We start from the raw sequence: 23,291 nt of genomic DNA, 5'->3' as shown, positions 1-23,291 counted from the left end.
TCCTCTTTGTATCTAGGGTAGAGAAGAGAGATGTTTCTTCCTTTTCTCTTTGTCCATTTTCTCCATCTGCCTTTTATCTTTTTTCTCCTCCTATTTCTGTGTCTTTTATCCTTTTTGTTCCGTCTTTGCTTCTACCCCTCCCTCCCTCTCTCTACCTCATTCCCTCCTTCTCTCTCCATCTCCCTCCCTTCCTTCCTTCCTTCTTTCCTTCCTTCCTTCCTCCCTCCCTCCCTCCTCGCTCTCTCCCTTCCTTTCTGTCTTCTTTCCTTGTTTCCTTGATCTCCCTTTCTTCCTAAAGAGGCATTAGCCCCACCCACGCTGTACTGAGCCCCTTCTGAGTGCTGCGCGAGAAGCCACATTGCACACATCTCCCCCACCGCCATGCACACCGGAGGCTCACCTGAAGCTGATGGCCCTGCACCTTGGTGTGAAGCCACTGAGTCTGGGCCCTCACGCGAGGGCTCTGCCAGCTGTTCTCTCCTGATAGCTCAGTCCCCTCATCCAACAATTGAGGAAGCACGTTCAGAGAGGGTCAGGGTGATTCACGATCTGGGCGGAGCTGAAACTCAAACCCAAGTTTGGTGGATTCTGGATCCTAAACCCTTCTCTTTACTTGTGTCAAGCTAAGCACGGTGTGTACCCAGGACACGTTAATCTTTCTTCAACAGCTGGCCACGTGACTCTCAGCCCCTCTCAGATCTCAGCCTCCATTCCCCCTTGTGAATATCCAGGGCCCCGCACTCCACACTGGCCAGAGCATCCCACAGTCGCTGACTGGTTCTCTGCTTCCCTCCTCAGAGGTGGCCGACGGCCTCTGCTGTGTGCTGACCACGCCCTGCCTCACTCAGACCACGGCTGCCCCAGCAGTGAGGGCCCCCGACGCACCTGTCACCTTGCGCCAGAAGACCTTCGACTGGAAGAGGGCATCCAGGTGTGTGTCTGCGTGTGTGTGAGTGTGTGTGTGTGTGTGTGTGTCCTCCATGAACGAACGTGTAAGCCCCAAACCAGCACGTGAGCCTGGCACGTGAACACCGTGGCCAGTTACTGCTGGCCCTGCTAAACCCTCGCTCTGGGCAGATGCCGAGTCCCAGGAACCCCACTGTCCCCTGGGAGGCAGGCCCAGCCTCAGGCCTCACGCCCCATGTGGCATGACCCTAGCCACTCCCCACCATGGCCTCAGGCCCCGCAGTTGTGCAAACAGTTACTGAGCCCTCCTTTGATGTTAGCTGAATATTTTCTAGCTGAATGATACCATCTTGCTTTTTTCTATTTGTTAGTATCCTAGAGAATAACACACAAATCAATCTTGTACAAAGGTAATATTACTGTAAACTTAATCATGAAGGTAAACATACAAGCAATCCTAAGGCAACTTCATTTTTTTAAGGGAAAAAAAAAAATCTTCCCTTATTTGTTCTATTTGATTGTCAGCTATTGCATTTTTAGGGGTATCTGTAGTTGGGATTATCTGTAGTTGGGGTTATCTTATTAATTAAACACTGATCCAGACATCGCACTGGCAAATTCAAAGAAAATCAGTCATCAGAATTGCCTGGGAAATGAATAAAACTTCATGTAAATATCATGAAGAACTATTCATTCAAATTTATAGTTGGAAGTTTTAGCCACCCAAGGAAATGGCAGTTCAGAGAGGTTGAGTGATTTCTCCAAGAACACACAGCCGCAAATGCAAGAAGCAGAATTAGAATGTTAGATATATATTAACCAGGCTCTTAATTTGTTTTTCTTCCTTTTCTCATTCTTTTGTCCTCCATCCCGCTATGTCCCTCTCTTTTGCCCCTTTCTCTGTCCACTTTCTTCCCACTCGCAGACGGCAAGATGACCCGGAGGGGGCTGAGAATCCACTCAGTGTGGATGAGTCCCTTTTCAGCTACGGCCTGCGGGAAAGCATCGCCTCCTACCTGTCCCTGACTGGGGATGACAGCACCTCCTTCGATCGAAAGAAGAAAAGCGCCTCTTTGATGTACAGTGGAAGCAAAAGAAAGAGCTCTTTCTTCTCGTCGACGCCGTACTTTGAAGACTAGCCCGAGAACAGACACCATGGCGTTTGCCCAAAATAACAGAGGTTCAAACTGTCACCTGGGATCTTGCAGAGAGGCATGGTTTCCTGGTCCCTGGGGAAACCCACATCTTCCAGAAACCAAGAGAGGCCACATGGAGAATTGAACTCTCATCTTCTCCATCTGCGTCATGACAAAGGGAACCCCTCCCTGGCATCTGATCGGGCACTTTGCAAAATGCGGACTCCTGGCGCGTTCGGGCGAGGGTTCCGAAGAGCCCTGCGTGTGTGCACGTGCACGCCGCATTTGTGGGAAAGACAAAGACGCTGTCTCACAGAAACGTGCCCAACCAAGGACCGCTCTGCAACACACCGCCCAGGTGGGCTCACTCTGAGGTCCCTGAAGAAAACTTCTAAATGAGAAAAGCCCGAGAAGAAGATGAACCAGAAACTGTGGCCTGGCAGAAAGTCTGGGTTTGCAAATTGATCTCCTGCATTGAACTTTTGTAACCAATCTGTAAAGAGACCTCCGGGATACAGTTCCTCTCTTTTTAAGGGAGATCAGTGACACTAAATGCTAACCTTCCTTATGAGCCCTGAATGGGGAGATCCCTTTGGGCTTCTCATTCCAAAGGTACGTGTGTAGAAGTCAGATGGCCTCCCTACTTCCGCTGAGACCACGAGTAATGGGGGAGGGGGTGGCTGCTGACGGGGAAAGCACGAGGGCAGGCCTGGCACCATGCAAGATTTCATGAGGTCGCCAACCACGGCTCACAGCACAGGAGGAGCTTCTCTGGGGTGCTGAGATTCTTGTCTATATTAATGCATCAATTACTCATTCATGACAGTGACTGCCAGAGCGGCCCTGTGTTCAGTTCTGTGTAAGGTGTCAGGTCAAAAATATGTATATGTGTGTGTGTGTGTGTGTGTGTGTGTATATATATATATATATATATATATATATATATATATATATATATATATATACATACATAGAGAGAGAGAGGCCCCAGCAGTGTAGACAGGGAGAAAAGTGTATAAACCAATATTGTGAAAGGGGGCTGTAAAGCAGAAATCGGCTCACAGCTTTGGGTGGGAGTGGGGTCAGGTAAGGGTGACCCAGGAGCTCATGTTTCAGCTGGATCTTTAAACAGTGGAACGGCTGGTTGGACTGGATAAGTGAGAATGGTTGGATTTTTTGAAAAAGGGAAACTGATAATTTCTAAAGGAATAATGCATCCAATATCTTATTCTAAAAAGAGTCTGGCAGCCACATGAATAAAAATGCTCAGCTCTAGAAAAGATGGGAATTGGAGTGGCTTAATTCTGTCAAACATAATTTTAGGAGACGAAAGAGAAAACATAGCAAAGTTCTAGAGCAGGAGAAGCCTTTATCTCCAGATCCTGTTAGGAAGGGGGTTGCAGATGTCGCCGGGACCCATTTTCCCGGTTGCAAAGGGATTCGGGGGGAGGAGGGGCGCTGCCAACAGGAAAGGTTTGTCTGTCCAGTATATATGCATTCTGTCCATCTGAGGTCACTGCGCTGGTGGTGTGTGCACACGCGCTTACCTGATTTTCTGTATCATCAGATTCCAGTGTGTTTATCCAAGAAGACACTGTGGTTTCCTCAACATTCCCCAAAGGCTGTTTCTATGGAGCCAGCCGATGTATGGGAAATGAATGTAACTCTGGGGACACCGACTCCCGCCGTAAGGCAGGGGGACCTGGTGAACTCCTGTGTGTACAGCGTCTTCTGTGTTATTTTCTATTGTGATTCACGTGGTTGGAACATTTGGGGAGTAGACGGAGGGATTTCTAAGTGGGAAGAATTACACTTTGCTAAATCATGTATGTATTCCTGATTAAAATAAACCTAATGAATATTTAATTCTTGGAAAGTGGGGAGAGCTTCCTGGGTGAGGCCGGTGGGTGGTTCATTCAGAAGCTCTGTGGGTTTCGAATTTTCAAATAAACTTGCAGCTGGAGAGAGAGGAGACCAGGGAACACGAGACGAACCCGCACTGGTTAGTATCTTGATTTCTTCTCGAGGTGAAGCCTTAAGAAACCAGGGTCTTATGACTTTTGAGGGTGCCTCATCCAACTTGAAGGTGGATGTCCAGGGATCAAGGGAGAGAACAATTTCTTAGCAATTGTTATGAAAATTTCGTCTCACCTAGACACCTCTACAAATTACTTTTGATACCTCTGCTATTTGTTCTTCCAAGAATTTCTTTCTACAAATATGTTTTTGGACACCTATTAAATACCAGACATTGTCCTGGGTGCTGGGGCCATTGCAGTGAAAACCAGAGGAGGTCCCTGCAGGGCGGAGCCGGGAGATGTGCCCTTCCTTCCCCACGTCAGCAGGGGTGGCTCTCCTCTCCTTCGTCCCCTCCCTGCAGTCTGCAATTCCTGGCAGCCCAGGCTCAGCCCTGCAGATGACAGCAAGGCCCTGGGATGACAGAGAAACAAACACTTAGAAGGAAGCCGGCCCCGGAGAGATCACGAGATACCTGTACTCCACACGTGGGGAAACATTATGGGAAAGAGGAAAAAAAAGAAACGCATTTGTTATTTAAGCTACTTTTGTGATGGGTCTCCTTGTTAGAGCAGGTGAGTATTTGCTCCAAAGCGCACAGAAATAAACCTGCCATGATTTGCAGATAATGAGATAACTTCATGGAAAATCCAATGGAACCAACAGACAAAATATTAGAGGCGGTAAGAAAGCTCGCCAAATGCAGAACCAACTTTTTCCACTACACCCTTATCTACCAACTGGAAAGTAAAATAGAAAACACGAAACCATCTACGTACGGTCTCGCCTCAAAATAACTTTGCAAAACTTTTATGGAGAAAAGTTCAAAACTCTATGAGAAGGGCTTCCCTGGTGGCGCAGTGGTTGAGAATCCGCCTGCCGATGCAGGGGTCACGGGTTCGTGCCCTGGTCCGGGAAGATCCCACATGCCGCGGAGCAACTAAGCCCGTGAGCCATGGCCGCTAGGCCTGTGCGTCCGGAGCCTGTGCTCCGCAACGGGAGAGGCCACAGCAGTGAGAGGCCCGCATACCGCAAAAAAAAAAAAAAAAAAAAAAAACCTCTATGAGAAGACGTAAGGAGACAAAAATACTATGTTCCTGGTTATGGGGTTAAACTGACCCATGGATATAAGAACTAACATCCTAAAAACATAGATATTTTTCTGAAATAATTTGAAAAATTACATGAAACTACAATCCAATTCCCATCAGGAATATTTTTTAAAATCCGTAAACTTATTCTAGAATATATATGGAAGCATCAAAGCCTGTGAATAGCTAGGCCAGTTTTGATTAAGGGAAGCAATGGCGCGAGGGCTCCCACTGGGAGGTCTGTATGAAAACAGGAAAAATCAGTGCTCTGGGCCCAAAGCAGCATCCCCTGCTCTCCACCACTGCTGGTTTAATGGACTCAGCATGGTCTCAGGTGCCCTCTTTGACCCAGGAGCTGAGCTAAGTGTTAAGGCCGTACTAAGAGCTACTAAGAGCATAAATCCCATACCCAATCAAGCACCGAGTCACAGTAGAAATGGAATAAGATGTGTTAGAAAAATTAACAAGCATGGAAAACAAGTCGGAATGCCTAAAAATTGCTAAGTAGAAGTCTCTTCACCGCCGTGAGATGCTTTCTGTTTTAGAGCCGGAGAAAGGTTTAGAGGCCTCATTCTGCTGAGCCCTGAAGGATGGAGTAATTTTCCAGGTGGAAAACAGGATGTGCTGACCACAGAAGAGCCTGGAAAGATCTAGAGGAAGGCACAGCATTTTCTAGGAATGGTGGCAGAGCTGCTGAGCCTTGACTGTAGGGCTCATGTGGGAAAGGAGACCGCAAAATTTAGCCTGAGGCCAGTTTCTGAGGCCTGGAGTCCACTCATAGGAATGCAGAATTGGGGCGATGTCAAAGGAAAGCAGTGGAAGTTTCTTCTGGGTCCTGAGAATCATAGCACAGAGGACATGATCTCCTCTGCCTTCTCTTAAAACTGGCCAAGGGGTCAGCGCCACAGAATTCAGGCTTGCAACGTGGCCCCCCTCCTCCTTTTGCAACCTGGCCCCCAGGGCAGGTGAAACACTCAGGATCTGCTTTTGCCTGGAGTTGCCTGCGCTCAGCATGGGACATGAGGGAGCTCGGGCTCTTGAGTTACCACAGTGCGCGGGGCACTTTACAAACCTTGTATCGTGACTGCGTGAGCCCGTGGGAGACAGAATTAATCACACCTATGCTATCCACGAAGAAGGCAGCGGTAAAGTGTTTCACCCACGGCCAGCATCTTCATGCAGGCCTGTCTGATCCTAGGCCTGCACTCTTCCTCTGACACACTGACACCCCGAATGAGTCACAGGCTCTTGGAGAAGGAGCCTCACAGTGTAGAAGAACACGGGATTTGGCTTCAGGTTCCAACCCCTAATGCAGCTCCTTCTTTACTGTGTGCTCTTTAGCGGGTCACTAGACATCTCTGAGCCTTGGCTTTCTTTTGTCTAGATTAGAAAGAAAATAAATGTCCCTGGCAAATTAATGTGAGGAATCTATGAGGTAATATATGAGAAGTGACTTATGGTCCGAAACATGCTAAACAAATAAATATAAGTTATTAATTATCACAGGAGTCTGTTTCGTCCAAATTTCAACAGTTCTGGTCCCAAGATGTGTAGAAAGACTGAAGATTTTATCCAAGAATATAGCACCAGCTCACATTCATTCCCCCAAACATCTGTTGGTAGAGAGCATATTGAAGAATTGCTAATATCTTGAAGTATTTTAATGCTCTCATTCCCAAATCATTTCACATGCATCCCCCAAACTGCAGGGAGCAGTTGTAAAAGCTGCCTCTAAATGACTAAAACAGATGGAGGCATTATTTTTAAATACACTGCCATTTGTTAAAACAGCTTAGTTTTTGAAATTCCCTAAACATCTAAACCCTCCAGAACTTTCAAAAGGAAAATTCTGCCTTCCGGGCCCACTGGAAGGTATTTTGGGTGTCCTCTGAGTCCCACTGAGTGTCTGGCTTCTCAGCAGGCCCTGGGGGAATCAACGCAGCCCCTCAGGATCAACTCAAAGTCAGGAAGGTCTGCTTTCAATACCAGGAACTGAAAGATGTTTGTGCTCAGGCCTCCTGCCACTCAGATGCACCAAGCATGAAGGGACAGACTGAAGAAAACTTGAAGCGAAGGATGAGAAACCCAAGAAAAGGGTGGGAAGGCGAGAAGTGGACTAGCCTGTGGGTCCCTTGACACCCCCCCTCCCAGGCTCATGAGCTCCTTTACTGCCCGGATGTTAATCACGGAGCATCCACCCTAAGACAGCAGTGCCGGGTGCCCCGGGCTCTGTGGAGAGCCAGGCATCCCCGGCTGCCCTGGAGTTGACAGTCTTGTAAGAGAGACACACACGGCAGTAGGAGTAATTATGTAGCGGTGGGGAAGCAGGAGAGATGCCGTACGAGATTACAGATGGCATCAGCCACAGGAAGGGGGTCTGGTTCGAGGCTGGACAGTCTGGCAGGAGCCCCTGAACAACAAGTAGGCCGGGCAAAGAGGAAGGCGGGAGAAAAGGAATCCATGCACAGGAAACTACCAGTAAGAGGAAGGATAGTGCAGGGACCCTTCAAGAAGTACTAGAAGGCTCCCGCGGCTGCAGGGGAGAGATGAAGTGGCAGGAGGCCCCGCTCCCTGTCACGGACAGCGATGATGCTGACCCCGCCTCAGCTGTGCCCAAACAGTGACACTTCTCCACCCTCCTTACGATCACAGGTTTGGATCCCGGGAAGGCTGGAGAGAGCTAGATGTCGTTTGATGGCCTTAGAATCGCCAGCAGGCCCATGGCACTGGCCTCAGTGGTTCTCCTTCGTACCTTCCTGTGTCACTTAGTAGTCTCCTCATTGCTTTCTCTTCCTCCAGCACTGCCCCTCTTACGTGCATCCTCTGCCGAGCTCGAAGAGAAGTCTTCCTGAAGGCGAGTCTAAGCAACTTTCCCACCTGCCTAAAACCCTCTGATGGCACCAGAGTGTTCACAGCAGCACTCTTTCCAGTAGCCAAAAGGGGGAAGCAACCCAAACATCAATCAATCGATGAATGGATAAACAAAACGTGGTGTACACATAATGGAATATCATTCAGCCCTAAAAAGGAATGACATTCCGACGCATGCTACAACGTGGATGACCCTTGAGGACACTATGCTAAGTGACATAAGCCAGTCACAGGAGGACAGATCTTATAGGATTCCACTAACAGGAGGTAAATTCATATTAGAGTGGGCAAATTCACAGACACAGACAGTAGAATAGCAGATGCCAAGGGCTGGGAGGAAAGGAGAATGGGCAGTTAGTGTTGAATAGGTACAGAGTCTCTGTTTAGGATGATGAAAATGTGCTGGTGATTGGGCTTCCCTGGTGGCGCAGTGGTTGAGAGTCCGCCTGCCGGTGCAGGGGACGCGGGTTCGAGCCCCGGTCCGGGAGGATCCCACGTGCCACGGAGCGGCTGGGCCCGTGAGCCGTGGCCGCTGAGCCTGCGCGTCCGGAGCCTGTGCTCCGCAACAGGAGAGGCCACAGCAGTGAGAGGCCCACGTACCACACACACACACACACACACACACACACACACACACACACAAAAGCGCTGGTGACAATTCATGCTGATGGTTGCACAACATTGTAATGTACTAAATGCCAGTGAATTGTATACTTAGTACTGGTTAAAACGGGAAACCAAACCAGCAAACACACAAAAGACGTTGAAGGCTCCCATGCACTCAGGATAGCACCCGAGGCGTTTAGTGCAGGCTGGCTGCTCTCTGCCTCCACACCACTGTCCACGCAGAGCCGGCCCTCCAGCTGCACTGCATCATGGGCAGATCCCAGCGAAGAACCAAACTTTCCCTTGGTGCCAGGCCTCTGGTTATGTGCCTACACAGCCTTCAACACCCGCTGGCACAGCCTCTCTCTCATGAGGCATTCTGGGACATTCCCTCCTTCCCCTGAGTTTGCTTGGGAGCTTCTCCCTGAGCTGCTCTAAGATGCTCTTTTAAATATCTGCTTTAAGTGTTTGCCACCTCTTTCTCCAGTAAACTACAAGCTTCCTGAGAACTAGGACATATATTATTTAGCATGGCATTTCCAAAAATGAGCATAGTACCTGGCACCAGTTGGACATTCAGCAACATTAGAAGCTAATCAGTGACACAAGAGCCATCAGAGCATATGCTGTGGTCAATAGGTTGTTTCCTCCATCATAATTATTCCATCGCTATCAACATTCTCATGTCATCATCATCATCATCATCACGTGACATCATCACCATCGTCACCATCATCGTCACGTGACATCATCACCATCATCGTCACGTGACATCATCACCATCATCAGCATCACCACCACCATCATCATCACTCAGCAGGTACTTCAGACCGTGCAGCTGGCCAAACCTTTGTTGCTGGGTGACAGATCCAGCTGCCTGCCACTCCTTTAATTGCTATTAAGCCCTAATGAGGCACTCCCAGGAAACAGAAGCTCTTCCCCGTCTAGGATTATTAACATTTTAGATATGAGCGGACAGCGGTCGGGGGGGCCCTGCCGCATCCTGGCTCATGTGAACACGGAACGATGCCCGTGGGCAGGACACCCCCGCTCAGAACAAAGGATAAAGCAAGTCCCAGCAGTTGAAGCCAACTGGGGCAAGGAGGGACCACCTTCAGCAAGACTGGAGGCAGGGCAGGCGACTCACCATCAGCACGGCTCTCCGGAAGAGTCTGGAGTCTGCAGCCCTGGTGGTTAGAAGGTGGACGCCGGCCACGTCGGCTCCGCCACGGTCCGCTGCCAGTGTCACACGCCGAGGGTCCCCACCAAACGCTCCGATGTGGGTCTGCACCCAGGTCAGAGCCGCCACCTGGTCCAGCAGCCCCCAGTTGCCGCCCAACTCGCTGGACCCTTCGGAAAGAGGAAAGCCTTTCAGCACTCGGCGACTCTGCGACCTGGGATGGAACCATGCCCGTGCTGTGTAAGCCAGGCACGGGGTGCCGGTGGGGGGCCCGGGCTCCCGCCCGCATAGGTCTGGACTGGGGTTTCCCAATACAGTGGCGCAGCGGGGCGAGCCTGGGCTCCGGAGGCCCGGATTCTCGCTTCGGCCGTTGCCAGCTAGGAGACGCAGACGTGTCCCTCCACCTCTGTGGGCCGCGGCCGCCCCATCGTAGAGGGCGGCTTCTCAGATGAGAGGCAGTGCACGTTCAGGCCCCAGGCTTGGCGCACCCGACGAGGAGGAGCTGAACTTGCGGACCCCCACCTCCCCCACCGCCCGTGCCTCTGCGTGTCTCCTCCCCCGATGATGGCCAGGCCGGCTGAGGCTCTCACTCCCACCTCCTCCCACTACACCTTCCATGGCCTTCGCAGCAGCGGCAGAGCTGGGCTTCAAGCCTCTTACATTGTTTGTGTGATGTTGATTGTCATTTGATCCTGTTGCTTGTTTCCAAAACACACACCTTTTGACTACAGTCGTGCGTGTGACCACATATGCAGTGCTCAGCTGGGTCCACCTCTCTTTTTTTCATAGAATTCAGTAAACAGGTATCAAAAGCTCAGCATGTTTTTTAAATCGAATGATTCCGACACAAAAACAACATCTAGCCAAAGCATGCTCTTCTCCTTGGCATCTGGGACAGCCCATGTCCAGGCCCTTCTGGCCATCCTCTGAATTCAATGGCTCCCCCTTATCGGGCTACACCACTAATTACCCTGAAACACCAGGCCTGTTGCGGTTTGCGCCGAGGTTCATGCCCTTCGTCTCTGGCTTCTTTCCAGGAAACCCCAGCAGAACCCGTGGCTCCAGCCACCGCGCCTGCGTGCCCATGACTCTCGGGACTGTGCCCGCAGCCCAGGGCACTCTCCCAGGCCTGGGCCCCTCGAGTTCCCCCAGGAGGCCGTCTCACGGGCACCTCAAGTCCATTCAGCCCCAAAGGGAACTGATTCTAAGTCTCCTGAGTGCTCCCACCGGCGGCCTCGGCAGAGTTTCTTACCTGCTCCTTCAAGCGCAGCACCACCCACCCTGCTCCTGCACGACCTCGCGGGGTCTCCCCCGCCTCCTCCTTCGGCTGCGGCCCCCTCCGCCCCAGCTGCTGTGGGCTCTCCCGCCACTGACCACCATCCCCTCTCCTCCGTGCTTCTCCTTGGCCTCCTGTATCCACACATTCCTCCCTACAGTGAATTCTCCATGGCGCATCCAGAGTGGTCTTCTAAACTTAGAATCTTGATTATCTCTCTCTCTGACACACACACACACACACCCTGCCCCATCCTATGTAAAATCTCACCTCTCATCCCATGGTCCTTAGGACATCATTTCAGTTCTTCTAGCACACTCAAAGCCCCCCGGGACCGGGCCATCCACGTCTCAGGCCACATCTCCCTTTGTCTCCTCCCTGTCCTGTGCTGCAACCACCCAGGCTTCCCCTCAGAGGCTCAGACACACCAGCCCCGCCCTCCCCCATGCCTATGCCTGCACGTGTGATTTCCTCCACCCAGAGCTGTCCCCTCTCCCCTTGACCTTCTCTAACTCCCTCCTCTGGCCCAGTCATCCTCCAAGTCTTAGCTACACCATCAACTCATAGGCAGCCCTCGGGGCAAGTGAGGGGCCCCTTTCAAAGCGTTTGTCACCACTGGCTTCCCTGCTAGACTCTACCCCCCATGAAAACCAGAAGCACAGAGTAGGTCCTTATGAAATGTTAGGTAAATGAAATGACGACAGTTATTACGAACACGATTCAACGTCAAGTGCAAAACTATCAGAAAGAACCCATATTCCCAAATAGAAAAATAGAAAGGCCTTGCATCCAATCCCCCAGACTGGTATTCACAAAGCTGACAAGCACACCAGCTCAGTGGCATAACGGTACGAATTACTCTTCCAGCTGGGGACACGCTCGGAATTTCTTCAAATGCGTTTAATGTTCTGGGTTTAGTGAAGCCACTGGCACCATCCTCTCTGCGGACTTTTCTGGATTACACACGCATTCCATTGGTTAGGATGAGTGTTTTTGCTTCCAAAGTCTGAGGGAGGGCAGGAAAGCCAGGCACCAGCTGAACGGGACCCAGTCTGGGAAGTGACGCCCACGGCCTGCATTTCTAGTGACAACAGGGAGGGACGCCACTGTCCCTGACTCTCACTCCCCATGTACCAGCTTCCCACTTACAATGCTGACATTCTGGGGTCTACAGAGCCCTAGGATGTCAGAGAGGAGGGTGCATTCGGGAGGCAAGTCTGAACTGGGCTTCACTTCGTGCCAGGCACTGTGCTGGGTAGTGCAGAGAGCAAGATAGGCAAGATCCTTGCCCTCGAAGCAGACACCCTCCGGGACGTACACACAAAGCAGCCACCGGGCTGCTCTGAGATGGTCTAGTTCAACCCTTTCCTTCCCTGGTGGAACCCGAGACTTGAGAGGGAAAGAGTTGGTTCAGGTACAAGAAGCAAATTTGAGATCAAGTTGGCACTTACATCCAATGCACACTCAGAGCTCTTTGTCCTAACATTCAATCCAATTCAACAAACATTTGTCAAAAAAATTTATGGTGTGCAAGGCACTGTGTTATTTTCATTAAAAAATTTAAGTGCTCTATTTATGGAACTTTCTCTGCTCGGAAGCGTCCTGCCGCATCAAGGCTAACTGCTTCCTGGCTCTTCAGCTCCTCTAAGATTGACTTCAGCCCATCTGAACAGTCTGGGTCCCCTCCGCTGGCTAAGCCCCTGCCCTCGCCCAGCCATCGGGGTCTGCTCATCACCCGTGCTCACGTGCTCATCGCCCCGCAGCCCGGCCCTGGCTGGGCCCAGTCCTCTTTACCCTCCGGTGCCCCGCCTCACCTGGCTCAGCCCCGCCACAGACACACAGCGCGCGGCGCTGCTGCGGGTGGGAGACTGCACGGGGCTGCTCTCTGCTGGCCAGGCGCGTACAGTCCAGGAGGGAGACGGCTGTGGGTGGAAGATGTCCTGACAGTGTGACGGCGCTCCTCCCCACCTGCCTCGCGCCGCCCTCGCTGCCCCCCCAGCTCCGCGCTCCCACCTCTCTGGTCAGAACACCCCAGCAAACATTCGATTGTTCCCTCACCGTCTAACCGCCTCTTGCTAGCTCGTTTGATTTCTCCGTCTGTCCCTCTACAGCTCCTTAGCTGGGCTCACAGCGGGCTCTCCCCCAGCTCTTGTTGATGGCCATCAATAAAAGGCAGCACGGTGTGTGGGCTTAGCAGGCAGGTTATGGAGCCAGACCAGCCGGGCACAGCTCCCACTCCAACACCTACTAGCTGAGTGGGGCCCCGGACAAGTCACTTAATGTGACTTGACTTTCCCCATCTGTAAAATGGAATAATAACAGTACCAACCTCAACAGGTTGTTATGATGATTGAATTTGTTAATATTCGTGAAAGGGACAGAACAGTGCAATGCCTGGCATAAAGCACTCTGGAATTTGTTTGGTTTTTCTTAAATAAAATGAAACAGGTTTAGGTCCCAGTGTTATCTCACAGGTGCCCTTTGCACAGTCTGCCTTGTCTTTAGTAGCAGAAATTACACCTGTGATGGGGGCAGGACGCTGTGCCCGTTTTTCTGGTTTGGATGGGGAGCAGACCCCCTCAGAGGGGAGGCTCCGAGTGCCCCAGGGACGACGGGGTGATGGGCGTGTTACGTGTCTGGCCTTCGCTCTGTCTCCCTGGCCAAAGCCCACTTCCTCTGCTCCCACACCCTGCAGAGGGCCCGCGAGCCACGGCCGACCCGCTCCTCTGAGCCCTCACGCCACTGGCCCGGGTCGCCCTCGCTGCATTGCTTTGCCAGAGAGAGAAGGATAATCACTGTGCCCCACGGCCCTGGGGTCTGTCCCACCGGCAGGGCCCAGGCTGGGAGAGGGCCTCCCTGGCCCACCACCAACCCCTCACTTCCTTCCCACTTGCTCCTCATCGGGAATCGTGCTCCTTTGAAGTACTGTTGGGTTTCTCGCAGAGAACACGAGTTTGTCTAGTCGGCCGCAGGCCTGGCACGAGCTGCTGTTTGCAGCTCTCTCCCATGCCTTTCTTAATGTGCCTCTGGAGTCTGGAGCTCTTGGGGGATTATCTTCACTCTGGGCTACAACAGCAGATGCTGCACACATTTATCACATGAGATCATGTACGTGAAGCAGCAGCTTGGCCTAACTCAGTAAATACCAGGGGCTGCAGTTGCTGGCGGCCAGATGCAGGGCCAGGACTTGGCTGCAGCAGAGCCCTGGCTTGGAGAGGCCCTGCCAGGGAAAGGAAAGGGGCATTAGCCCTCGGGAGCCCCTGCAAGGTGCCAGCAAGGTTCCCGGCGTTTGCCTTCACATGCTTGATCTCCTGAGAGACGGGCAGCCTGGGATGGGATGGGACGCTGACGCTGACGCTGACGGAGGGAGGGAGGGACCGAGGGACCCGCCCAGAGCCCCTGAGCCCCATGGAGCGAGGAGCTGCTCCTGAACCTTGCTCTTCTCGGGCGCAAATCCTGTGCACTGTGCAGGACACCAGTCTGGCGCTGGCACTTGCAGCCGCCCAGCTCTTTCCAGACCTGTCCTGAACCGCAGTCTCCGACTATTTAAAATGGAAGGGAGGGAGGATGAATAGGTGGAGAGCAGGGAAGTCCCAGGCGGCGGCGAAACTATTCTGTGTGATGGCTGGACACGCGTCATGATGCGTCTGTCAAAACCCACAGAATGTACAACACAAAGAGTGAGCCCTCCTGTAGAGCATGGACTTTGGTCAATACTAACACACACCACTGTGGGCTCATGGAGGGTAACAAACGCGTGGCACCAATGCGGGACGTTAACAACAGGGGAAACGGAGGCAGGGGAGGACGCAGCATATGGGAACTCTGTAATTTATGCTCAAGTTATTCTGTAAACTTAAAATCATCTAAATAATGAAATCTATTACATATATGTATTTTTTTCTTTTCTTCTTTTCTTTCTTTTTTTTGGCCGTGCCACTCACCTTGTGGGATCTTAGTTCCCCGACCAGGGATTGAACCTGCGCCCTCGGCAGTGGAAGTGCCGAGTCCTAACCACTGGACTGCCAGGGAAGTCCCTATATTTTTCTTAATGGGAAAGGGATGATGTATTTGTGTTGGACGTTTATTGGGGGCTTAGCTGAATGGCACACCTGCTCTTTCCTCCCTCTGCTGTGAGCGCTCACCTTCTCTGCCTGGAACCTTGCCGTGGGATGCTCAGCGTCTGGCGGGAGGTGGCTGTCTGCAGCCAGGAAGCCTGTGTGTGTGTCCTAGTGCCGCCCTCCACCCACCCGCACCTGGCTGCCACTCTCTGGGTCTCAGTTTCCTGATTGACTGATGGCTCCCCTAGGGGCTGAACTGCGAGGAGCTCCAGGTAAGAGATGCTAAAACTCTGGAATGTGGGAAATACCAGGAGGTCTCCAGAATAAAGCAAAGAAAAGCTGCCTGAGGCTAAATGAATTAAAACAGGGATCCTCTCTGTACACAGAAGAAGGAGGAATCTGTAGGGCATTTCTAAACATCAAGGGAGAGTAAGCTATTTTTTTAAATGATACCTATTCTCAATCTTTAACATTAACTTCTAAGTATTGTTCTTCTTTCTTCCTCTGTATCCCGTCTCCTACATTCATTTTTTTTAAATTAATTTTTATTGGAGTATAGTTGCTTTACAATATCACGTTAGTTTCTGCTGTACAGCAAAGTTAATCAGTTATACGTATATATATATATATCCCCACTTTTAAAAAAATAGCTTACCCTTACATGAATCGTATATCATATATGTTGTATAAGCACTATATCTAAAGCATGAGAAAAAAGCAAACACATTAACCCACCACCCAGCTTAAGAAATAGAACAAACACCGCAAATTCTTGAGAGGACCCTTACACAGACAACACACGTAAACAGGAAGACAAACACCATGGAATCTCCTGGAACCCCAGTTTTAAATGTGCAGCTTTAAGGGGAAGCAGTTCTCTCTGAGGAGTTTTCTTTTCTTTGCGGGGGCGACGGAGTGGCACAGGTAACTTTTCCAGACATGTCAACTTTAGATAGCTGGGGGTTTTTTTCAGTTTTAAAAGAGATTATATTTGTGAAAACAACTAAGTTAATATTTTTCTCCTTTCCCTATTTCCTTGAACACTCAAATTATATGTTAAAGATATTTTTAAACTGTCCTGAATTCAAAGATTGTGAAAGTTGCAAAAACAACAACAACAACAAAAGCGAAAACATGGAGGGAGCAAGCTACCATTATTTCTTCTTAGTGTTTCATCCACGGGATTTATCGCCCAGTGTGACATGAAATTTAACTCACGGCTGCGGGGCATAAAGTCCCTTAACCTCTCTGAGCCTCGTCCTTTCCTCTATGACATGACGGAACAGGGCTGACCTCGCGGAGGTGCCTGGAGACTGAAATGACATCACCCAGGAAAAATGTCTGGTAGAGATGGGCACTGGGTGAGGGCAACTCTCCTTCTCTCTTGCCGACAGCTTTGCTTTAAGCACGAGGAACAGGCAGCATTGCAAGTCAGGAGTGAGACGGTGTGGGGTGTTCTGGAAGAGTTCCAACCCCGGCCTCTGCCTTGCCGGCAGCAGAGATGAGTTTCCCTTCCCGGAAGCCCACAGAATGCTCCATAAGATCGCAGCCCATGAAATCACCATCCCCGCCCCCTCACGGAGGGATGGCGTATGGAGATTCGCTCTCTTCTGTCTGGAAGTGCTCTGAGCCACAGTCAGCCGTGTCTGTGAAAAGCTCCACCTGAGCGGGTCCCACAGGCTGGGTTCTGAGTTTCACCATCTCGTTAGAGAAAGGAGCTCCTGATTTAACAGATCGTCAGTCGTGTGTTTGAAAAGAGGAAAGAAAACCCGGGCAGGGCGTTCAGTGCTCCAGCAGCTGCCCCTGCACCCCTGAAGGGAAGTCTGGAATCTGTTCATCGTCCCCATTCCCCCCATTGGCACCTGGTCGCCTGTTGCCTTAACTTGTTGCCTGTTTCATGTTTGTTGTGCAGACGAAGAATCTTCTTTGTAACACACTCAAGGCCTCCTGCCACGTGGTCCACCCAGCCCTCATTCCCCAGCACTGCCTGGCTTCTGCTCATGCAGGACGCCTGCTCCACTCGGCCACATTCTAGAGGAGTCCGTCATTCCCTCCAGGCTACCTCCCACCTACCCAGCCACACTCAGCAGGCAAGACATTCTAGGTCTTAAATGAGATCCCCGGAGAATGGAGATGCTGCTAGGTGCCTGTCCTCGAGGACTCATAAAGCCCATCACAGCCCCTAAAAGCCCCTTCACATGTAACATATCACTGGAGCCTCACAGTGACTTTGGAAGTTGGGTAAAATTATTCCCATTTTACAGAAGAGAAAACTGAGACTTGGAGAAAGGAAGGGTTTTATCCAAGGTCACACAGACAACCCTTTGGCTCTTCAGATTCCCAGACCAGCATGTCTGCCCTCTGCCACGTCTGTCTGTCGAACAACTGCCCTGCCACTGGGGGTTGGGGTGGTGGGGTGGGGAGATGGAGGAAGAAACGTGGTGGATGATGCTGGGATTGGTCCAAGCCTCAATTCTGCCCTGTGGGCTGGTGGGGAAGGTGGAGGGCATAACCAGAGTGATAAAGGCATCTGTGACTGGATAGGGGACGGGCCGGATGTTCACAAATGATGCTGGAATTCAAGGGGCATCAGAAATCACTGTCTATGCAGCCCTCACTCCAGTAAATGGCTTCCTGAGGGCCCAAGAGCTCTAATCCACGCCTTGGAGTCTCCAGGGCAGCTCGACCCTGGTGGCGAATCCTGGCTCTGCTCCTTCCTGTCCCCGTGAGCTTCAGCAAGGGTCTAGCCCTCTGGGGTCTCGGTACACACACGCGCACACACAGATATATCCCAAGATAAAACATGTACTCGGAACAGCTTCAGACACGTGGTAAGTGTAATCAGCAGTAACTGTGACTCTCATCTGTGGGCATCAGCGTGGCCGGAGGGGCTCGTGAACGCCCTCGTCATACCGCTCCCTGCTCGGCGGGCTGGAGGAGGGCTGCGGGCCGGGAAGGGATGGGGCTTTGGGAAGAAAGGACTAGACGCACACAAAGAACACACCCGGCTCAGGAGGGCAGCCGTCCCCGCCAACGCCAGCAACTCACCGGAACTCAGGAAGCCAAAGACGCCCACTCGGTAGCTGGCGGTGACCACGATGAGGTTGCCAACAGCAGCCAAGAAGGAGCCACCCACGGCCGGCTGGCCCCCGCCGGCCGTGCCCTCTGCGGCGTTGTGGAACAGCACCAGCACGGACGCGCTGGGGGCCTGTAGGGATCGGAGGAATGTGGGTGCTCCAGGCGGCCACGCCCACCCCCAGAGCTTGGGGAGGGCGCCTTCCCCATGCCGGTGCCCAACTGCGAGGCAACGCACGACTCTTCCTTCACCTCTGCCCCGGAGGCACGTTTAGTCTCAGTTAGGGGCTGAATTGTGTGCCCCCCAAATTCACATCTTGACGCCCTAAGCCCGGCTGCCTCAGACTGTGACTGTGTTTGGAGACAAGTCCCGTAACGAGACGGCCCTGATCCAATGGGACCGGCGTCCTCATACGGAGAAGAAATTTAGACAGAAATGCACACAGAGGAGAGGCCTGTGGAGACACAGGGAGGAGAAGATGACCACCTACAAGCCAAGGAGAGTGGCCTCGGAAGGAAACGACCCTGTCGACATTTTGATCTTGGACTTGTGGCTTTCAGAGTCATGCGAAAAGACACTTGTGTGGTCCCCGCCTCCCAGTCTGTGGTACTTCGATGGGGCAGACTGGGCAAAGGAGCAACACCCGTCTCCCAGGTGGGGACCCCGAGCGCCGTCAAAAGCGAAGACACGCTGCTCACGCTGCCAGGCGAGCCGGGGAGCTGCCTCATGCAGCCACGCGGTCTCCCAGCAGCCCAGCTCCTGGCCCGCGTTTATTCTGGAAGACGGTTCCGCGTCCCCCTTGGGGAGTCCTTGAGTTTGGTCACCGTGCCTGGAACCCCACCTTGCTGACACAGAGCCACCTTTGTTGAGCCCGACTGGGCGCCAGGCACCAAGCGGACTATTTGCGTGCGTCATTTAGTGAGTCCCCAACCAGCTCCGTGAGGCTGGCGTGCTGTCGTCACTCCCATTTTACCGACGAGGAAGCAGAGGCTTGCTGACGTTAAATAGCCTGCCTCGGGTCACACGGCTACTAGTAGCGGAGCTGGGATCTGAGCCCAGGTTGACCCCTTCCTATCGGAATCCTGTGCTCCGTCTAGGGGATCTGAGAGCCCGCCCCAGGCCGTGGTGAATGCAAGGCCCCAGGCGGCTCTCGCTCACTCAGGCCCTGAATCCCTGGGCCGTGACTTCTCTACTCCATGTGCCCTGGGCTCCGACACCAACAGCAAACGCCCACCAAGGACCTGCCCGGGTGGGTGCCGTGCTAAGTGTGCTCACCTAGAAGGTGTCTGACTAGAGCTTCTACCTCACAAGGTAGAGGACTCTAAGCACCCCCATTCTACAGGTGTGAAGACAGAGGCTCAGAGCAGTGAAGTGGCTTCTTGGAACATCTACAGAGAGGAAGGAGCCGAGCAGAATTCTGACCCCAGCCCGCCTCCCTCCCTCTGGGACACCCCTTCTCGTAGGTGTCACCACTTGACGGGCTTGTTGATTCTTCCAGTAGGAGGCCTTTTAAATGCCATAGAAAAAGGCCAGCTCAGGTGGCCTTGGTTTCATTTGCTGTGGGCCACCAGAGAGGTCAGGGACAGGCCCTGTATCCCCCTCCTCAAAGTACCCTGAGTGGCTTATATTGAGCAGCACACGAGCAAGAGAGAATACTTCCATTCACGCAGCCCAGTAGAGCCTGCACATTTAGGCGCCCTTGTTCCGAAGCTTACTCGGGTCAGCTTGCTGTGACCAAAGCTCCAAAGTACATTGCCTCTCAGTGCTGGTAAACTAGGGGACCAGGAAGCGGTGGCACAGTCACACGTGCCATGGATCTGCCAGTACAGGGTTGGCGTCACCAGAAACTCATGTTTCCTAAGGCTCATCAGTTCTGTTATCTCTCATGAGCTCTGACCTTTCCCCCAAACAGGAAACTCAAACACTCAGCATCAGGATCATAGCTGCTACTTAGGCAGACACAGCCTTCAAAACAGGACCTCACCGAAGTCAGGGTCACCTGCCAAATCTCACCCTCCAGAACTGCCTCGAGTGAGAGACCACATGGAAAGAAATACCCCCCGGGGGGGGTCTCTCCAAGGGTCTCTCCAAGAAGAGCCACTGGTTTCCCCATTGGTGGATTAGCTTGATCCCGCTCCACACTCCCCCAGCCCGTGGCCTTCCAGGGGGCCCCGCGTCACCGGCTGGCCCTCGCCCGCCAGCGTGGCTCTCACCGTCCCTGCTCCGCACCCCTGCTCAGGCGGGCCCTCCCGATCACCACCTACCTCACTCCTCCCGTCACTCCGTCCCCTCCCCGGCTGTGTTTTTCTTCACAACCGTATCAGCACCACAGCGGGTCCAATATTTACCAGCGCGTCTATTTATCTCTGCTCCTCCCTCTGGGAACAGGCCCTCCGGAGACTGGCGCTTTATGAATACTTCTCAGAGGGCCGGGGCAGGATAGCCACGCATGTGCTCCCACGCAGGAGATCAGGTGAGGCCGTGGGGGACCCAGGCTTGCTCTCAGCCACTCAGGCCTCACTCAGGGAGCCAAAAACCCACCAGGAGAGCGCAGGGTGGACCGTGCTGGCCGCTCTGGGGCTGGGGATTTCTAATGGGGCAGTTTTCAGGGCAAGCATAGCAAGGGCTGCAGCACTCACCACGTTCTGAGGGACAAACACGTTGAGATACAGGCAGTCCTCGCTGATCCCGGGTGACGAAGGCGTCCTGACGCCCGGTTGCCAGCAACTGGCCCTGCAGGCACAGACCGACACAAGGCATGACTTGCAGGGAAAACAGCCAAAGCGACAAGCGCCCCAGCGCCCTTCCCATCCGCGGCGGCAGAGCCCTCTGCTCGATCCCCAAAGCCTGGCGGCCCGCCAGCAATTCGGCAGCTTCAGGAAACGGCTAATGGGACTGGCGAGTAAATGGTGCTAACAGCAGCACGCCCATCCCTCTCCCTACCGTGGGCCCGAGGAACATCCTACAGGGACGAAGGGCTGGCCCACAGAGAAGGGTGTGCAGATAAAGAGGAAAATGTGTGTCACCTGCAACCTGGGCCCTTCCTGTCTCCAAGTGAGCAGACCTGCTGGGGTGAGGTGTCCCACCCAACCTGTTTTCTACATCAGTACGGAGTCCAAGTGTGCCAGTTGAAACATCTCCTGGCATAAGAGCTGAGACTGCATCTGGGACACATCTGATGAAGGCAGGATGGTTACCCGCCCGGGCCTTGTTAGCACTGGGCTCTGATGAACGTAGCTCTCCAACTACTCTCCACGCAAAAGCCACAACCACCTCATCTGTCAAATGGGCGTATCCTAACACGCTAAAGTGTTCTGATTCGTCCATACTTGTTTCTCCGGTTGCCCCGCGGTGGAGACTTATTCATGACTTTCTGCATCTTTCTGCCGCTGCCCTCGTTTAAGCCTCCATTGTTGCTCTGCCTGGAGTAGCCCGTTCCTCTCTCTGGCCCTGGGCCTGCGGACCTGCCCAGCAGCTGGCCGTGGGTGCGATGGCCAGGCAGAATACGGCTGCCTTGAGACCGAGCTAGGGACCCCTGTGGGACGGCAAAAGGCCGTGGGGATGGGAGAGGGAGACGTGGGTGCTCTTTTCCACAGACGCTGGGAACACGCTTTAATTAGCAAAATCACAAAATCGTATCCAGTCTGTCAACTCTTCACAGTGGTATACGCATGGGAGGGAATGGGCAAAACTGAAAGCAGCTGATGACGAAGGAAGATAAGATATTCCATTGTTTTCCCCCCTTTTGAAAATTCCTTTTAATATTGTTCCTGTCGGGGGAATGAAAGTCCTTTTAAATTATTTGTTCACGAGCTCATGGGTTTTTCCTTCTCTGCTTACTTCTCAGCCCCACTTAAGTCAGAAGTGGCTGGAGGCCGAGTCCTGGTCACCGCCCCACTGGGGCACGTGAAGAGTGCACGCCCCACCTGCAGCGGTGGCCCATGGAAACCTCCCCTGCAGACTTCCACAGCCTCTCTTTCCTGGATGCAAAGTCAAGGAAGGCTCCTAGAAGGAACCTTAGAAGGTTTGTGCTGAAGAAGGCACATCGGCCTGGGTCCCCGCATTACTGCATGGAGCAAAGCCCACCTGCGCCTCCGTCACCAAAGCGACTGTGCAGGACCAAGACAATGTTGAGTTACCGACAAGTGGGAGTTTACGTGTTAAAGCACTCAACACGGGCTTCCCTGGTGGCGCAGTGGTTGAGAGTCCGCCTGCCGATGCAGGGGACGCGGGTTCGTGCCCCGGTCCGGGAGGACCCCGCGTGCCGCGGAGCGGCTGGGCCCGTGAGCCGTGGCCGCTGAGCCTGCGTGTCCGGAGGCTGTGCTCCGCAAGGGAGAGGCCGCGACGGTGAGAGGCCCGCGTACCACAAAAAAAAAAAAAATAAATAAAAATAAAATAAAATAAAATAAAGCACTCAACACCATCTTCACAAATATAAACCCTGCTTCACGCATGGCTCAAATTCGAACGCACTGCTCTGTTATCAAGTCTCATTTTGAAAGCTTAGAATGAGAGAGGGCTTCCCTGGGCATTCCCCCAAACGTACTCCACGCCACCCTTACCGTGGCTTGGTGGCATCCCAGGACCCTGTCCAGTTCAAGGGCTCCGGGGCCCGGAAGCGGCTTCCCGCCAGGGGCGGGGTGGCATAAGGAACTCCCAGGAACTGGTCCACTTGCTTCCACGAAGTGCCCACCTGGATGGCCTGGGACCTGCCCAGCAGCTGGCCATGGGTGGTGAGGGTCACCGAAGGTGCAGATGTCCCAAAGCCGACCAGAGGGATGTCTGGGAGGGGGAGAGAGAGAGAGAGAGAGAGCAGCCAGTGTTCTATTCACAGGTGTTCTGAATATCCTTCAAGAAACAAATCTAAAAGCCCAAACACTGCTTTCTGCATTAAAAAAAAAATGTTAGGTATTCATTCAGGCCCCAATAGCTTAAGTCTAGTCATGTTAGTGTTCAATGTGGAAAGAAAAAAAAAAAAAAAAGAAAGAAAGAAAAGAAACCCAGGAAAGACACCTGATCTTCCCGGGGCACTGAGCCATCCCTCCCCCCGATGTGCCATCTCAAGCTCTTCC

General features: G+C 52.6%; 2 protein-coding genes across 3 annotated transcripts in view; one reads left to right on the top strand and one right to left on the bottom strand.

Moving 5' to 3' along the window:
• The window catches only part of SLA (Src like adaptor), a 61,663-nt gene extending 57,757 nt beyond the window's left edge, over positions 1-3,906 (top strand). Inside the window, exons 8-9 of one of the 2 annotated variants that reach the window (XM_059043075.2) lie at positions 799-931; positions 1,832-3,906. In XM_059043075.2, the coding sequence (XP_058899058.1) occupies positions 799-931; positions 1,832-2,045 (347 nt within the window). In that variant the 3' untranslated portion in view covers positions 2,046-3,906. The remainder of the gene's footprint in view (positions 1-798; positions 932-1,831) is intronic. The other variant, XM_067017206.1, reaches the window with a different exon arrangement.
• Positions 1-23,291, bottom strand: part of TG (thyroglobulin) — a 236,113-nt gene that overhangs the window by 84,719 nt on the left and 128,103 nt on the right. The window contains exons 38-41 of the mRNA XM_059043034.2: positions 22,782-23,001; positions 20,859-20,952; positions 18,192-18,351; positions 9,774-9,976 (exon numbers count right to left, since the gene is read on the bottom strand). Coding sequence (XP_058899017.1) covers positions 9,774-9,976; positions 18,192-18,351; positions 20,859-20,952; positions 22,782-23,001 — 677 coding nt within the window. The remainder of the gene's footprint in view (positions 1-9,773; positions 9,977-18,191; positions 18,352-20,858; positions 20,953-22,781; positions 23,002-23,291) is intronic.

This window comes from Kogia breviceps, chromosome 17 (genome assembly GCF_026419965.1).
Source record: "Kogia breviceps isolate mKogBre1 chromosome 17, mKogBre1 haplotype 1, whole genome shotgun sequence".
In the NCBI taxonomy this organism is placed as follows: domain Eukaryota; kingdom Metazoa; phylum Chordata; class Mammalia; order Artiodactyla; family Physeteridae; genus Kogia; species Kogia breviceps.
Note: the sequence above shows the minus strand (reverse complement) of the source record. Positions and strands in the feature narration are given on the sequence as shown.